General features: G+C 41.4%; 1 protein-coding gene across 2 annotated transcripts in view; it reads right to left on the bottom strand.

Annotated features, from left to right (window-relative positions):
* Positions 1–19123, bottom strand: part of hsd17b4 (hydroxysteroid (17-beta) dehydrogenase 4) — a 103701-nt gene that overhangs the window by 62444 nt on the left and 22134 nt on the right. For both annotated transcript variants that reach the window (XM_078214608.1, XM_078214607.1), the window contains one exon: positions 6659–6787. In XM_078214608.1, coding sequence (XP_078070734.1) covers positions 6659–6787 — 129 coding nt within the window. The remainder of the gene's footprint in view (positions 1–6658; positions 6788–19123) is intronic.

Genomic DNA, 19123 nt, shown 5'->3' on the forward strand with positions numbered 1-19123 from the left:
ACCAATGAAGCAATCCTTTCTAGGGTAAACATGTCAGGCATGCTAATGCTAATCAAGTAAAGACAACAATACTGGCTTAGGCACATGCACAGGATGGAAGATGACCACATCCCCAAGGTTATTCTGTACTGGGAAGTAGCCCATACCAAGAGACCAACTGGCTGACCAAAGCTTCTACTCAAGGATGTCAAGAGGAACATGAAAGCCCTTCAACATCAATCACGACAAGTGGGAATCTCTCGCTGATGATCAGTGCAAATGGCGACGCCAGCTGTAGGAAGGGGTTTGCCACCATCATAACATGTCCTTTCTGAAGCTCCAAGGATGGCAGCCTAAAAAGAAGGCATCAGCAGAGACCATCCCACACCACCAGCAAGGAATAACTTCATGTGTGGCACTTGCAGACTGTATCTTTCCAGATTTGGCTTGTTCAGCCCGCAAAACAAATGCAAATGATTTCATATGACCTCACCAAAGTTCCAAGATGATTCCCAGCAACTCTTACAAAAGGAAGAATTCCAAATTAACAACATAGTGATAACCACTTTCAGTTATAAGAGTCATTCATAATACTGGATGTTGCACAGTGCATTAAAACCAATTAAGTACTTTTTAAATTGCACCATTGTTATTGTAGAAAACCATTGGGAATCGTAAAGACCTGCATCCTAAACAGGCGACACAATCCATTGTGTTATGAATCTAGAATTAATCTCACTCCATTGCTTTCTCTTCATTGTCTTTTATCTTCAAGTTGATAACTCTCAACAACCGATAAACCAATTCCACCCAACATATTTCATACTTGTGTGAGCAGTAATAAAACTACTATGTGTACTGACTGGAAAGGATTAAAAAGTTTAACCACCATCTAAGCCCATTAATGTCGAGCATACCTCCACTCAAAGGAGAATTGATTTTGGAATTTGTTGATGAACAAGAGAACAAATCAGTCCCATGCAATTTTATCGGTCAGGATTGCTAAAGGACTCATTATTATTTTGCTAAATCAGGGCAGTCTATCGAAATATGATTTAAAAAAATCAATTGCCAGTGTGTCAATGCACTCACCGTGGGAAGTATCGGAGGAGAAATATACTAGGAATGTAGGAGTAGGCATTCAGCCCCTTGAACATACTCTGCCATTCAACTAGATCACAGTTGATCATCTTCCTCAAAGTCATTTCCTGCACTACCTCCGTATCCCTTGATGTCATTCGTATCTAGAAATCTATCCATCTATCTTGAACATACTCAATGACTGAGCTTCCACAGTCCTCTGGGTTGAGAATTCCAAAAATTCACTAACCACAATGAATAAATTCCTCCTTACCGTAGTCCTAAATGACCTTCTTCTTACTCAAAAACTGTGTCCCCTCCTCTCGATCCTCTAGCAGGAGAAACATCCTTTTTTGCATTTACCCTGTCTAGCCTCAAGAATTTTATAAGTTTCAAATAGACCATCCCTCATTCTTCTAAACTTTAGAGAATTTAGGCCCAGTTTCCTCAACCACTCTTTACTGGACTGCACCATGGGTACCTACACCACATGGACTGCAGCGATTCAAGGCTGCTCACCACCACTTTCTCAAGAGCAAATAATGCTGGCCTAGCCAACAACATCTACATCCAATGAATGAAGAAAAAAGTCTCACCATCCCAGGAAGTTGGCTGGTGAACCTCCGTTGCACTCATTCTATGGCAAGCATATCCTTCCTTAGCCCCAGGTCCAAAACTCTACACAATAATCCAGACAGGCCAACCAAAGTACTACACAATTGAAGCAACACGTCTTTACTCCTGTAATTAAATCCTTTTATGGTAAAAATCAATATATAATTTGCCTTCCTAATTGCTTGCTGCACCTGCATGTTAGCTTTCAGTGACTTATGGGGTGGCACAGTGATTAGCACTGCTACCTCATAGCGCCAGAGACCCGGGTTCGATTCCCGGCCTGGGTCACTGTCTGTGCGGAGTCCACACGATCTCTTCGTGTCAGCATGGGTTTCCTCCAAGTGCTCCAGTTTCCTCCCACTGTCTGAAACGACATGCTGGTTAGGTGCTTTGGCCATGCTAAATTCTCCCTCAGTGCAACCGAACAGCTGCTGGAGTATGGCGACTCGGGGATTTTTACAATACTTTCATTGCAGTGTTAATGTAAGTCTACTTATGACTAATAAATAAACTTTATGAACAAGGACACCCAGGGCCCTTTAGGAATCAACAACACTTCCCAATCACTCCCCATACTTTGCAGCTACCGCAGTTAATATGGTTAATGCAGCTAATTTTTATGCCACAATATGATGGCACTGCAATGCCTGAGGCTGGTACCATTTCAGAACTCCACAACCGGGGCTGGATAGGTGGAGTGTCAGGGAATGCACAAGAGGCTTAAGCCAAAGTAATGGAAAGCTGGGGTGAACGGCTTTTAAGGAGGAGGGACAAGGTTAGCAGTTGAGTGAGAGAGACTTGCTGCAGGATCTGATCCAGGCTGCAACATTTCATATGAGTCCAGTTCTAAGGAGCATTTCTTCTATAGAGTAATAAACCCAAGATTTTGGCGTGAGGGAATTCTGAGCAGTGAGGGAATAAATGTTGTTCTGACATTTTTTTAGGAAAGGAGTGGTGCAAGGCAGAGAGCAAGAGACAGCGAATCCTGACAGCTGGGAGCCTCAAGGCATCGATTCAAATTAATAAGTTAAATAAGCGACCAAATAATTCTAAAAGATAGAATAATTGTTTAAGATCATAGATAGGCAGCTGGGACCTGTTGCTTGCAATTCCTGTGCCACATGAGAACTTCAGGATACCTCAAGAGTCTTGTGAGGTCACCTGTGTAGGAAGCATCTCCAGCTGCTTGAATTTATGTTTTGAGGATCAGCTGGAATCACGACGGGGCATCAGGGAGATTAAATGTCTCCTGGATTGAATCATAGCAAGAGTTTTAACAACACCAGGCTAAAGTCCAACAGGTTTATTTGGTAGCAAATGCCATTAGCTTTCGGAGCGCTGCTCCTTCATCAGATGGAGTGGATACCCATCTGACAAAGGAGCAGCGCTCTGAAAGCTAATGGCATTTGCTACCAAATAAACCTGTTGGACTTTAACCTGGTGTTGTTAAAACTCTTACTGTGTTTACCCCAGTCCAACGCCGGCATCTCCACATTGAATCATAGCATCATAGGACCATACAGTGCAGAAGAGGCCCTTGGGCTCAAGTCTGCACTGACGCATGAGAAACACCTGAACTCCCACCTAATCCCATTTACGAACATTTGTCCCATTGCCTTGAATGTTATGACATGCCAAGTATTCATCCAGGTACTTTTTAAAGGATATGAGGTAACTCGCCCCGCCACCCTCCCAGGAAGTGCATTCCAGATCGTCACCACTCTCTGGGTGTAAAGATGTTTCTTCACATTCGCACAGAACATCCTGCCCCTCATCTTGAACTTGTAGCCTCTCGTGACCGACCCTTCAACTAAGGGGGAACAGCTTCTACTCATCCACTCTGTCCATGCCCCTCAATCAGGTCACCTCTCACTCTTCTCTGCTCCAACGAAAACAACCCAAGCCTATCCAACCTCTCTTCGAAACTTAAATGTTCCATGCTACGCAGAATCCCATAGAATCTCCTGTGCACCCCTCCAGTGCAATCACATCCTTCCGATAACGTGGCGACTAGAACTGCACACAGTACTCTAGTTGTGGCCTTACCAAAGTTCAACACAACTCCAACATGACTTCCCTGCTTTTGTAATCTATGTCTTGATTAATAAAGACAAGAGTCCCATATGCCTTTTTCACCACCCTACTGACATGCCCTTCCATCTTCAAAGAACTATGGGCAAACACGCCAAGGTCCCTTTGTTCCACAGAACTTTCTAGTGTCATGCCGTTGATTGAATACTTCCCTGTCAAATTACTCCTTCTAAAGTGTATCACCTCATACGTTTCAGGGTTAAATTCCATCTGCCACTTATCTGTCCATTTGACCATCCCATCTATATCTTCTTGCAGCTCAAACTTCACTGTTAACCACCTGGCTAATCTTTGTGTCATCCACAAACTTAATCATCTTATCCCCCCCACAGTGTCATCTATGTGGTTTATATAGATGACGAATAATAGAGGACCCAGCATAGATCCCAGTGGTATGTCACTCAACAATGGGCTTCCAGTCACTAGAGCAGCCTTCTGTGACAGGAAGAAGCATGAAGCAAAGGGGGCTTTGGGTTGTGTGCCATTCCTGAACCGTTTCACAGCATAGGTGACATCTGGGAATTCTGACACCATGAAGGAGCTCAGTCCAGACCATGGATAAGGAACTGTACTGGAGGGAGAACAGCAAAGCATAAAAACAAAATTACCATGGGAGATTCCGTAATTAGGGATATGTATAGGGATTGCTGTAACAATCATCAGGAGTCCCTTTTTAAAAGTTGCCTCGTTCTGCGATAAAAACATACATTCTCCCAAATCCCCCGCCCCTCCACCACATTTCCCGCACCTATGGATAAAGGGGCCCCCCTCCCCCCAACACACACACACAAACCTCCCTCATATACGAGGGCAACACCACCTCGAGCATAAACTCTCCACCACAAACACAAAGGGGAAATTGCACCACCCCCCACCAATGGAGTTTCCAGAGGGGCCTCCAGCGCAGCCCCCTGGCACTGTACTGGGCATGCAGGCAGTGCCAGGAGGGGGGTGAGGCAGTGCTGGGGGGGGGGGGGGGGGGGGGGAAGCAGTGCCCAGGCATGACCCTCAACTCCTAGGTGTACAGGCACTTCCGTGTCCTGGCATCGTCATCACAATTGGTTTTCATCTTTGAAAACTAGTAGTGATTCGCACTGGCATGATGTCACAGCATCAAGCCCGGTAAGTAGATTATAATTTATTGAAATTTACAGAAATCAGAAATGTCACTGAGGGAGGGGAAGGAAAGGCTCAAACTGGGATCTCACCAGTGCAAATCCCATTTTTGGATGGACACTATTTAAGAAGCACCATGTCTAACAAATGTGATACAATTATTAAAGCAATCGCTAACTCTATGTGGGACTGGACAACAGAATGTGAGAAAGCATACAAGGATGTCAAAGATGTTTTGCAGAAATCTGAAGTATTGGTTCTATAACTGGACGGGAAGGTCTCAGAAAAGGGCTATGGCTCAAATGACCGTAACTTTTACTTTTTAAAAAATCAAATGTGGAGGAACAGAGTCACAGGACCACTAATTATTTTTAACAACAGAAACAACATTTATTAAATGTAGAAAAATTGGATTATAATACAATATTCATTTGCATCCCCCTTTTAAGCTACATAGGTCTCATTAACATGCAACCTCCATGACTGCGGTCAAGTACACACTCCTCTCTGAACCCAAGTTTGTTTTTGTGGTTTTCTCCTCAGAATCTGCCTCCCCAAATGATTATCACAGAAGAGTTTCCAAACTCCACTCCCAAAAACACACTTTGGAACCTTCGCTCATAATAATGCTTATCCTTAATGGTATTCATTCTGAAATCCAGTCCACATTTTCCAAATGACTCTTTTGAACAGAGCTTCTGCTCCACTTTTACCAGCTAATTCAGTCCAGGATTTCACACCAACCCCTTTAAGATTCTTTTGTTTTGACTGACTTCCACTGTTATTTTAAATAAGGTCTCCCAAACTGTAGTGATTTCTCACAAATCTTAGCACCACTGCAGGTTATCTTTCTGGTCTCTCAAGATCCGCTACCTTTTCAACTTTGTGTCTTTACTGAACAGTAAGTCGTTCTGGTTCCAAGTGACCTCTATTCAGTTAACAACGAATTCTTCTTGAAAACACTTCTTCATTTCTCTATTTTCCTTAATTAGCTACTCTTTAGGTAATCATTACTTCTTACAGTGAAACGGTGCAGACCCGATGGGCCACATGGCCTCTTTCTGCACTGTAGGGTTTCTATGATCCTATGATTCTTTGTGTGATGATACTGAGCCTTTTAAAAATGTATTCAATATCACGTGTCTTGTAAGGGATGTGTTTAAAATTCAGATCTGTTTTGCAAGGTGCCGATTTGTCTAAGAAATCCCAGTGTGTCAGTAGAATCATACTTGGGAGTGAAATAGCCTATCCTCACACTAATGCCAAAATAGCAAATTGTTAGGGTCCAGTCTGACTTCTTCATATATTTTGGGCTTTCTGAACTGGTAGTCTAACAATTGAATGGTTTTTCTTATAGCAAAGCTGAGAGTTGTTCCGCCGCTAGCCTTCTAAACTAACTGCTCTTAGCAAAGCTGTGAGAGCTGCCTTCTCGCTCTCTGCATTTCCCCAACTACTCTAGCTTCCAGTTAAACTAAGAACAAAGCCCTCTCTCTCTCTGGGAAGTGGGCCTCCTGTTGCTAAGCAATGCCCCGCAACCATATTTGTTTTTCATGCTATAACCCTCTCTAAGCACAACAGAATCACAGTTCGAATTGAAACCAACCAACCCCCACATACATAAACATCTTTGTCCAGTATGAATCTAACTATAGGTCCCTTCCAGGCACTGAAACATTAAATTAAACCCACTTAAAACTATACCTTATTTCTAATGTTTACCAATACAAATATAAATCCATTAAACTACCTTTGTTTTCCTAACACCAGCAAAAATTACCTTTGTTGCTTTTGGGTTTAGTAGCATTCTCAAAGTCACAAATTCGTTCCCAATTGTCACGCACTGCCTCAGGTGTCATTTGCTGATCCTTCTGCCTTACTGTAGCACCCAAAGTTCGTTCCCAGCGCACTAATGACAGAAAAAATATATAGTTGTCGAGTTGCTGACACACAACAGTTGATTATAACTGTTTCCATGATTCACATTTACACTAAGGCAAAAATTATTTAAACTATTATTCAGTTTTTGAACATTCAGATTATTTACTCAAAAAGGTTTCCATTTCTAGACATTTCTCTAACAGTTCTGAAAAATCATTTGCACTACGCAACTACTTTCATATTGATTACATCTTGAATAAATAAATAAATTCCACTGAAAACATCAATGACGACAACTAAAGGGGTCTGGGTCATGGTAAATCTGCATAAATTATTTCCAACATAGTTTCTCACAAAGAGAACAATTACTTCCACCTCCTTTAATTGTCTGGTCAACTTGGCTCAGGTTGTAACACTGCTGTTTCAGAATCAACAGACTGTATTGTCAAACCCCACTCCAAGGTTTCAGCACTTAATCTGGGTTTATATTACAATTTAGCATTGAAGGGATGTTGCATTGTTAGAATTGATGTTAAACCAAGGTCCTATCTGTCTGTTGAAGTAGATGCAAAGGAATTCATAACAGTACTCAAAAAGTAGCAGAATATCTGGGTGGGCTTGCTAACATTTTACTCCAACAGCTTCAAAGTGATTAGTCATCTCATTTGCCATTGCGAGTTCATGCTGAATAAAAATTGGATATCACATTTGCTTACAAAACAGTGACTAGACTTCAGAGGTAATTCAATGGTCTCAAAATGCTTTGGAATGTTCTAGAAAACGGCTATAAAAGCAAGTTCGTGCTTTCTTTCTTATTCAACTAAAAAAAAGTACGCTTTGCCCATGGTTCATCGCAGCAAAACATTGCAGTCTTCCAAACTAGTGAAGCTGGTACATGAAGCACCCAGACTGAAGCTTCCTCGCTCCTCCCAACTCCATTTGCTATAATCATAGAACATAGAACATAGAAAGTCACAGCACAAACAGGCCCTTCGGCCCACAAGTTGCGCCGATCACATCCCCACCTCTAGGCCTATCTATAGCCCTCAATCCCATTAAATCCCATGTACTCATCCAGAAGTCTCTTAAAAGACCCCAACGAGTTTGCCTCCACCACCACCGACGTCAGCCGATTCCACTCACCCACCACCCTCTGAGTGAAAAACTTACCCCTGACATCCCCCCTGTACCTACCCCCCAGCACCTTAAACCTGTGTCCTCTCGTAGCAACCATTTCAGCCCTTGGAAATAGCCTCTGAGAGTCCACCCTATCCAGACCCCTCAACATCTTGTAAACCTCTATCAGGTCACCTCTCATCCTTCGTCTCTCCAGGGAGAAGAGACCAAGCTCCCTCAACCTATCCTCATAAGGCATGCCCCCCAATCCAGGCAACATCAGTGAAGACTCTCTCTGTATTTGAGACACACTTGTGCTCTAAGACAGAAAATTATTTATGGTTATCTTTTCAAATACATAACCATCAGCCAAGCGTTAACGATTATTTTTTAAAAATCACATTTAATGTCCCTTTAAGAGTTAGATGAAGATAACATTTGTACATCTGAAAAAAACATAGACCAAAAAACATTAAAGTGAAATGTAATTACCATTGGGACTTGAATCTAAATATATTTAAATTCCACTATAAATAATCAAGGTAGGGTTTTCAACAGCAGATATTATAGCAGTATGAAATCACAGTTGAAAAAAGACAGAATTAGGACAAAGAAGCTCAATACTGAACAACAAAATCCAGAACAAATAAAACCTCAGGTCTCCAAGGATTTCACATGTACCTAGGAACACAGAAACAGGAGTACCCCCATAAGCCTGTGCTAAATATTAGGCATATGGTAATCTGGAGGCAAATCCATTAATGCATCTTGCATGGATAAGCATCAGTTCACTGATATTCTAGTATCTTTTCACCCCTTTCTGAGCCTGCATCACAAACTGGTTCACCAAGAAAACGCCACATCATTGACCATTATTTGAGAGTGAACATTTTTGGTGCATCTTTTAAGAATAAAATTAACATTTAGCATACTATCCAAGAAAATGAGTCATCAAAATGCCTGCATTTTACTGAAAGACAACTTGCTTATGGCTGGCATAATGCCTGGTTGCTTATGGGGGGAGAGGTTTGCAAATAGCTGGCAAAATGCCTGCTGGTTTACAAGCTGCTTGTGATATGGTGACATGGTTGGCAGACTGCCTACGTTAGGCAGTGGTAACAAGTTTTGTAGTTCTGACAATGATTACATATCAGCTGGACCGCAGCTCCTTCTAAACAGTACAAATAAGTTGGCTCTATGGAAATTTGAGGCTGAAATGACCACACAAGGCTTGTCTCATACAGTATTTTAAAGAAGGGCACACCAAATGAACATTAAAGTAGCATTCCACATAAATCTCAAAAGAAATTCAATACCACTTCAGAGGAAAATCTAAATTAGGATTGTCCTAATGAATAGTCATGTATCCGGAGTTATTAAATATGCCCACATAATACATTTCTTTCCATGATTTATGGATTGTCTAATAAATTAGTACCTGGTCGAATCACTATTTGAATAGAAAAGATAAATATTGCAGTAAACTATACAGAAAGTAGATTGAATATGTTAGCTTGAATTCAGTGTCATTTCTTATCCAATGCTTAATTACCCAAATCTTGTGATCAAGCAATTTTGAGCCACTAAAATATATAATTTTCTATTCCACAATCATTTACATTCAATAAAACTGAAAAATGGATTGCCAAAAATTCTAGTGCGTTACTGCCATTGGAAAGTGTGTTGTGAACAGTAGCTCTGTAATCCAAGGGGGGGGGGGGGGGGGTGTTGGACACACACCATTAACCCTTTCTATTCTGAATGTGAGCTCTTGAAAGCTACAGATTTGTGTAACACAGCTTCCTCTGTTCAAGAAATTCTCAACTTTACTTTTTGGCGATTTCTTCCCAAAATAGCATTTTTCTTTGAAAAAGAATTTAGGCTTCTGTAGTTTCATAAAAAGGCGGATTGAAATAGTTAATTTTAAAATTCTTATTTTAAGGTAGAAATCCTGATATCAGGACAATATGAGGCACTTGAACCAGTCTTTTTTTAAAAGCAATGAATGCAAGTTAAAAATGAACACATTGTTCCAACAGGATCTGGACCTCAAATGACTAAAGTTTCAGTGACGATCTTTAATTACCTTGACACTTGATTTGTTGTGTAATTTAAAATGATCTCTTCCTGTAGATTTGAATTGCCTGACTGCATCAACCCTATTCCTTAAATAGATACTGGTTTTCAAAAAAAATAGCTGGGTTAGATTATGTTGTTTCTTTTATTTAAAAGTGATTGAATATTTAACATTCAACATTAAAAAAAAATTACACATACGTTTTCTATCTTTGGTTTCAAATTCCAAAATGTGCTGACCAACTAAATGCATGCATGAAGCTGATGCTATTCGGGCCTTTTGTAAATTTCTGTTTAGCATTCACACCTTTCAGCAATTGATTAATAACATGACAAATACTATGAGAATAGTAATTTACTATCAAGAACAAGTTAGCTCTTCTTACTCATCCTTTTAAAACATTCACCTGCCAAGGCACTTCATCAGAAAATATATTACATGTTAGAACACGTCTGCTTTTAATGCTGATTTGACACAATAGTCTGAAAATACAGTTCCATTTACTCTCAGTCCTCAACTATTATTGTAGATAATTCAAATGACGAAAGTCAGCCAGCATATAAAATGGATGCTTCAAAGTGCCCATATTGCAAAAACCTTGACCTACAGGACCACCAAGAGGTAGCTTCAAGACAATAGTGAATTTGAGATACACATACACAAATAAACTGTGCATATGACTATATATAGAATGTGTAAATATATGTGCAGCACATATATAAACACAGGTTTTTAAATATATATTTATTATAATATGGATACATATATCTATATATATATAATAATATATATATATATATATATATATATATATATATATAATATATATATATTATATATAGAGTAAACATGTATTACATATTTATAATGTTGTTGTTTCATTGGACAAATGCTACACACCTTCTCAAGGCCAATGAAGTACATCATTACTGGTAGCCAGATGTCCATCTACCCTAGCAGCTGTACAGACACATTGTCCAGGGGAGCACTTACAAAGAAAAAACCCAGATAAAAAGCATATATCTTTAGTTGAAAACTAGCATGCCCTGATTAGATTCCTGTCAGTGCCTTAAAGAAAAAAATCTTTACAGACCTTGGAACATGTATGCCAATGTGGCAATGTTTAATAGTTTCAGGAAACACTAAAAGGTTGCAATTATTCGGAGATCAGTGCTAAGAGAGACATGTTCAAGGTTTTACTTTTATGTATTCTCATTTCCCAGTGACAGTATTTACATGTGTGATGGTTCGGATGTGCAAACAAATAAAAACTGATGAACAGATGGTGACTGCAATGAATTTAAACTAAGGAAAACACCATGGGAAGTCAGTCCAACCTGAGCAGGGTTGTCAATCTTAGTAGCAAACATAATTACATTGGAGAAAATGCCAAAGTCTTTTTGAGAAAGAGGGAAAGGACAACATTATAGTACAGATGTAATAAATGGAGAAACAAAGAGGAAGCTTCACAGCTTCAAGAATATGGTGAAAAGAATCATGTTAACTTCTTCAAACTTCAGCGAACACAATACAAATGTTGCATTTGGTAATCTCCCCATGCTGAAATGCCCGGATTTTCCAGCATAATTAAAAAAGGTGCACTTTGAAGCTTTATTTCCTTTGTAATATTTTACTATGGCAACAGCTGTTCAGTTATTTACTCGATAGAAAACTGTTCAGATGTGTCATAGAATCATCTGGCCTCTTGTCTCTGCGCTATCTGAAGAAGCAATTTACCTAGTGCTACTCCCCCTAATTTTCCCTGTAGACACGCGCATGCTTCCTTTTCAAATAATCAAATTCCGCCTTGACTGCATTCACTGAATCTGCCTCCACCAAACTTTCAGGCAGTGCACTGCAGATCCTAATCACACACTATGTTAAAAAAGCTTTTTCTCATGTCATAATTGCTTCTTTTGCAAATGAACTTAAATCTATGCCCTCTGGTTCTCAATCCTTCCACCAATGGGGACAGTATCTTCCCATCTACTCTACAGTGAATACCTCTATTAAATCTCCTCTTACCTTTCTTTTATTCAAGGACAACAGTCCCAACGTTTCAAACCTATGTAACTGACATTTCACATCCCTGGAACCATTCTTGTGAATCTTTTCTGCACCCTCTCTAATGTCTACATTCTTTCTAAAGTTTGGTGCCCAGAACTGGATACAATGGTTTTCCAGCTCCACCTCGCATGTTTTCCGACAGTGGAAGGGGATCGCCATTGATCTTCTGGTTCCAAAGTGTCTATTGTGTCAGTTACCCATCCTACCACCTGGGAACACGCTGTGAAAGTTCACAATCAGTTTGACTGGAAGATCCTGTTGGTGGGAAAGACTGGAAAATACCCCCCCAATGCTCCAGTTGAGTCCAAACTAATGTTTTATACATGTTTCTTGCTTTTGTACTGTTTACCCCTATTGATAAAGCCTAGGATGCTGGATGTTTAAATAACCCCTCTCTCAACTGTTCTTGCCACCTTTTGTGGTTTATGCACATTTGCACCCAGCGTCCTTCTGCTCCTGCACCTCTTTTAGAATTGTACCCCTTATTTTGTGTTGTCTCTTCACATTCTTCCTACCAAAATGTATCACTTCACACTTCTCTGCATTAAATTTCATCAGTCACTTGTCCACCCATTCCAACAACCTGCCTATGACCTTTAGAAGTTCGACTCTATCTTCCTCATGGTTCATAATGTTACCAAGTTTTGTATCATCTGAAACGTTTGAAATTATGTCCTGTACACCTCAGTCTAGGTCATTAATAGATATCAGAAGTGCAAAGGTCCTAACACAAATCGCTTGGAAACACTACCATAAACCTTCTTCCAGTCCGAAAAACACCATTAATCACTACTCAGTCACTCAGTCAATTTTGCATCCAAGTTGTTCTTGCTCCTTTTATTCCATAAGCTCTAACTTCTCTGTTTGTGTCTATTGTGCAGGACTTTATCAAATGTTTTTTTTGAAAGTCCATGTACACCACGAACAGAATTACCCCATCAACTCTTGTTGTTACTTCAGAAAAAACACAAGTTAATTAAACACAATTTACTCTTAACTCCATGTTGACTTTCTTCAATTAAACCGCATCAGCCGAGTAACTCCTAATTTTGTCCCGAGATATTGTTTCTACAAGCTTCCCAGCCACCAAATTTAAACTGACTGGGTTGGAGATATCCTTCTCGAACAAGGGTGCAACATTTGCAATCCTCCAGTCCTCTGGCACCACCCCCAAATCTAAGGAAGATTGGTAAATTATGGCCAATGGTTCTGCAATTTCCACACACACTTCACTCACGTAACCCGAGATAAATCTCAACCGGTCCTGATGAATTATCAACATTTAAGTACAAAGTTTTTTTAAAGTTTATTTATTAGTGTCACAAGTAGGCTTACATTAACACTGCAATGAAGTTCATAAGATATAGGAGCAGAATTAGGCCATTCAGCCCATCGAGTCTGCTCTGCCATTCGATCATGGCAGATATGCTCCTCATCCCCATTTTCCTGCCTTCTCCCTATAACCTTTCAACCCATTACCAATTAAAAATCTGTCTAACTCCTCCTTAAATTTACTCACTGTTCCAGCATCCACCACACTTTGGGGTAGCGAATTCCACAGATGCACAACCATTTGGTAGAAGTAATTTCTCCTCAACTCTTTTAAATTTGCTATCCTTTATCCTAAGACTATGACCTCTCGTCCTCGAATGCCCCACAAGAGGAAGCATCCGCTCCACATCTATTTTATCCATATCTTTTATCATCTTATATACCTCAATTTGACCTCCCCTCATTCTTCTAAATTCCAGACAGTATAGGCCGAAACAGTTCAATCTCTCTTCATACAGACAAACCCCTCATAAGACCATAAGACATAGGAGCGGAAGTAAGGCCATTCGGCCCATCGAGTCCATCTCTGGAATCAATCTAGTGAACCTCCTCTGAACTGCCTCCAATGTCATTACATCTTTCCTCATATAAGGGGACCAAAACTGTACACAATACTCCAGGTGCGGTCTCACCAATGCCTTGTATAGCTGCAATAGTAGTTCCTTACCTTTATATTCTATTCTTTTAGCTTTAAATGCCAACATTCTATTCGCTTTCTTTATTATCTGCTGTACCTGCATGTTAGTTTTCTGTGACTCATGAACGAGGACACCCAGATCCCTCTGCACCGGAGCGCCCTGAAGTCTCTCCCCATTTAGATAATAAGTTGCCTTCCCATCTTTCCGACCAAAATGCATGACCTCACGCTTAGCCACATTAAACTCCATCTGCCATCTTTTGGCCCACTCTCCTAACCTATCTATACCCATTTGTAGGGTTATTTCCTCATTGCAACTTACTGTCCCGCCTATTTTTGCATCATCTACAAAAGTTACTGTGAAAATCCCCTGGTCGCCACTCTCCGGCGCGTATTCAGGTATACTGAGGGAGAATTTAGCATGGCCAATCCACCTAACCCACACATCTTTGGACTGTCGGAGGAAACCGGAGCACCCGGAGGAAACCCACGCAGACGCAGGAAGAATGTGCAGACTATGCTCAGATAGAGAGCCAAGCCGGGAATTGAACCCGGGTCCCTGGCACAGTGAGGCAGCAGCGCCAACCACTGTGTCACGTGCTGCCCCAGCCTATCCAGTATCTCCTCATCAATATTAAACATCTGAACTATCTCCTCTTTCACCATGAGTTGCACAGTATCTTCTTCCTTGGTAAAGACAAATGTAAAGGATTCATTTAATACCTCAGCCATGTACCCCGTACCATGTGTAAATTCCTTTTCTTGTCCGTAATTGATCTCACTCCTTCTTTACTCCACTCCCATACTGTTTATGTGCCTATAGAAGACTTTTGCCAATTCCCTTTTATGCTGGCAGTCAATTTCTTCTCATACCCTCTTCAGCTTCTCTCAATTGCTTTTTCATAGCCCCTCTGAACCTCTTGCACAGCCAACTTCAACCTTATGATGCACTACAACACATGGACTACAACGATTCAAGGCAGCAGCTCACCATTTTCTCAAGGCCAATTAAGGATAGGCAATAAATGCAGGTCTAGCCAGCGATGCCTACACCCCGTGAACAAATAAATATAAAAAGAACTTGATCCACTTGGCCCACCTTATTCCCAAGCAGATCTAGCAGTGCCATATTTCTTGTTGGAATGGAAACATACTGCTGTAGAAATTTCTGAACACATTCTAGGAATTCTTGCCCCTCTCTGCCTTTACACAACCAGTTTAGTTATTAGTGTCACAAGCAGGCTTACATTAACACTGCAATGAAGTTACTGTGAAAATTCCCTAGTCGCCACACTCTGGCGCCTGCTCGGGTACACGGAGGGAGAATTTAGCATGGCCAAAGCACCTAACCAGCACGTCTTTCGGACTGTAGGAGGAAACCAGAGCACCCTGAGGAAACGCATGCAGCCACGGGAAGAACTCCGCACTGAGTGACCCAGGCCTGGAACCGAACCTTGATTTGATTTTCGATTTGATTTATTGTCACATGTATTAACATAGTGAAAAGTATTGTTTCTTGCACGCGATACAGACAAAACATACCATTCATAGAGAAGGAAATGAGAGAGTGCAGAATATAGTGTTAGTCATAGCTAGGGTGTAGAGGAAGATCAACTTAATGCAAGGTAAGTCCGTTCAAAAGTCTGACAGCTGCAGAGAAGAACCTGGGTCCCTGGTGCTGTGAGGCAGCAGTGCCGCCTATCCTAGTCAATAAAGACTCCCAAAACGAAAGTCTACAGCTTAAATAACAGAATCAAACAGCAAAACTGTTTAATATATTACAAAATTTAGGCTTAAATATAAGCATAGAAAAAAGGAAAATACCATTTGGGTCAAATAAGCCCTGATCAGTCCCACCGAGCTTCCATCTCCAACAACCTGGTCTGCCCCAGAAAATCTTTCAAGTGTCTCAAAGGCCTCCTCGCAAAGTTTTGTCATTCCCATCACATTTCCATTTCCATCATAAAACTAATTTCTACCTGTACTGCCTTCTGACATGCAGATATGCTGTTTTCATTAGCAATTTATTCTACAACCCCAAGATCCTTTGGGTGTAACAGTCATTCTAAATCCTAACTTCAAATTGCTTAAACCAGTATCCGTTTGAATTTAAACACTTCATCATCATGAAAATTTAATTTGATTTTCACAAATATTTTTAATTTGCCCCTGCAACTAGGTCATGCACCACAACCTTCCATACTAACAAGCTCTCGAAAACTAAAAGAGAAAATAAAAAGCTCAAGTATGTTTCACGACCACATGATGCAGCACCCTGTTCCTGATGCCAGAGTTGCCACCGCTGTCACCAGAGGCTGAGGAAGCATCAGAACAAGGAGGAGGAGTAGGCCATTTGTCCCTTTGAGCCTGTTCCACCATTCAATAAGACCATGGCTAATATGATAGTAATCTCAAATCTGTGTCTCAATTACCCTGATAATCTATCCCCTATGCTTACCAAGAATCGATCCACCGCTGCCTTAAAAAATATTCAAAAGACTCTGCTTGAACTGCCTTTTCAGGAAGAGAACTCCAAACACTCACGGACCTGTTGAGCAATCGCCAAGATCCGGGAGCAAAAGTGTAGGACAAGGATGGAAAACTGCTGGCTGCTGATTGGGTGGTGAAACGTGGATAACCCAGGATTGGAGGCGGGGAGGAGTGTGCGTGGAAGTAGGGCCCTGGCTCCGTCCTCAGCCAAGGACGGGGGCTCAGCTCCCTGCAGATTGTCAGGAAGAAGTCCAAGCTCAGGCCTCAGGTGCAGCCTCAGACTGGGAGTTGGCCAGAGCTTTGGGTTGTTGTCATTGCCCTGGGCTGGGTGGAGGTCAGGACGATGACAGTGAGAGTGAGAGAGGCAGAGTGTGAAAGGAGAGAGAGGCAGAGGAAAGCCTCTTTCCTCTGAAAGAAGGAAATCTTTCAGATTTCTTCTGAAAGAATCAGGCAGAATTAACAACATAAGAAAGGATCTCAGAAACAGAGGCAAAGTGGAATACAGAATAGGTGGAAGACCAAGAGTCAGAGGCAAACAAATATAGAACCATGAAAAGCGACACAAATTCCAACACTTTTGTCTGCAAGCAATGCCACAAGAAATTAATATGTGCATAATAGGGTTAGATGTTGTAGAGTGAGGGGGAGGATCATGTGGAGAATAAGCATGCTGCCAACCCGACCATTCCCCACTGACCCAACCTGACCATCCCACCCTCACTCAGGCTGAACCTTGAAACATACAGAAGACATCAGCTAGTGCATAAAAAGGTAGCATGTCCTCTCTTCCCCATTCTGATGGAGTTACTTGGGAGACATTGTGTTGCATATTTCTTTGATAGCCAGGATCGGAAAATCTCAGAAGAAACGGGAGGTAGTCTCGGGTGGATAACAAATTCACAGTGCGTTAGGGATGGTTTCCTAGAGCAGTGTCATGAAGCCAATCAGGGAACAGATTATCTTAGTTCTGGTAATGGGTAATGATGCAGTTTAATAAATGACTTCAGAGTAAAAGATCTCCTAGAAATTGGCGATCATAACATGATAAAGTGTAATATTTAGTTTGAGAGTGAGAATCTTAGGTCAGAAAGAACTGTGTGTTACTTAAATAAAGAGAATTACAGTGAAATGAGGGTGGAGTTAGCTGAAGTGGACGGGCCAGGTAGATTAGCAGGAAAGACAGCAAGCAAACAGTGGCAGACATCTAAGGAGATAATTCAGGACTCTCAGCAAAAATGTATCGCAGTAAGGAGGAAAGGATTCTAAGAGAGGGATAAAAGAATATTACTTGAATGGAGAAAGTAATTGCAGAAAGCTGCAACACAAAGGGACTGGGGTGTACTTGTGCACAAAACACAGAAAGCTAGTACACATGTGCAGCAGGTGATCAGGGAGAGAAATGGAATGTTGGTCCTTATTTCAAGGAGGTTGGAGTATAAGGGTAGGGAAGTCTTGCTGCATTTATTAGTCACAAGTCGGCTTACATTAACACTGCAATGAAGGTACTGTGAAAATCCCCCAGTCGCCACACTTCGGCACCTGTTCGGGTCAATGCACCTAACCAGTACATCTTTCAGCATGTGGGAGGAAACCGGAGCACCCGGAAGAAACCCACGCAGACACGGGGAGAATGTGCAAACTCCACACAGACAGTGACCCAAGCCGGGAATCAAACCCAGGTCCCTGGCGCTGTGAAGCAGTAGTGCAAACCACTGTGCCACCATGCCGCCCCTAAGGTAATGGTTAGACCACATCTGGAGTACTGTGAGCAGTTTTGGTCTCCTTATTTAAGGAAAGATATTTCATTGGAGGCTGTTCAGACAAGGTTCACTAGGACAATTCCTGGTTTAGAGTCATAGAGTCGTACAGCCCAGAAAAGGTCCTATGGGCCACTGAGTCTGCACCAAGAATAACTACTACTAAAATCGCACTAATCCCATTTTACAGCACTTGTCCCATATCCCTGAATGTTCTGATATTTCAAGTGCTCATCCAACTACATTTTACAGGCTGTAAGGTTTCTGTCCTCCACTACCTTCTCAGGCAGTGCATTCCAGATTCTCGCCACCCTCAGTGAATTTTTGTTTTTCTCAAATCCCCTCTGAATCTTCTGTCCCTCACCCTAAAACTATGTCCCCTCCTGACTGACTCCTCAACCAAGAGAAACAGCTCCTTCATATTCACGCTGACAAAACCCCTCATAATCTTGTGCACCTCAATCATGTCCCCCTCAGCCTTCTGTGCTCTAAGGAAAACAATCCAAGTCTATCCAGTCTCTCATTAAAGCTCAAATGCTTCATCGCAGGTAACATCCTGGTGAATCTCCTCTGTACCACTTTTAGTGCAATCACTTCCTATAATGAGGTGACCACAACTACATACAGTACTCCAGCTGAGGCCTAACCAACATTTTGTACATAACATAACCTCCTTGCTCTTATACTCTATGCCACGACTGCTAAAAGCAAGTGTCCCATATGACTTAACTACCCGATTCACCTGCTCTGCCACCTACAGGGACCTTTGAATAAGTATCCCAAGATCCATCTGTTCCTCCGAGTTTCCTATTGTCCTGCCATTTATTAAATACTCCCTTCTCTTGTTACTTCTTCCAAAGTGCATCACCTCACACTCATCAGGGTTAA

Source organism: Mustelus asterias, chromosome 6, assembly GCF_964213995.1.
Source record: "Mustelus asterias chromosome 6, sMusAst1.hap1.1, whole genome shotgun sequence".
Classification (NCBI taxonomy): domain Eukaryota; kingdom Metazoa; phylum Chordata; class Chondrichthyes; order Carcharhiniformes; family Triakidae; genus Mustelus; species Mustelus asterias.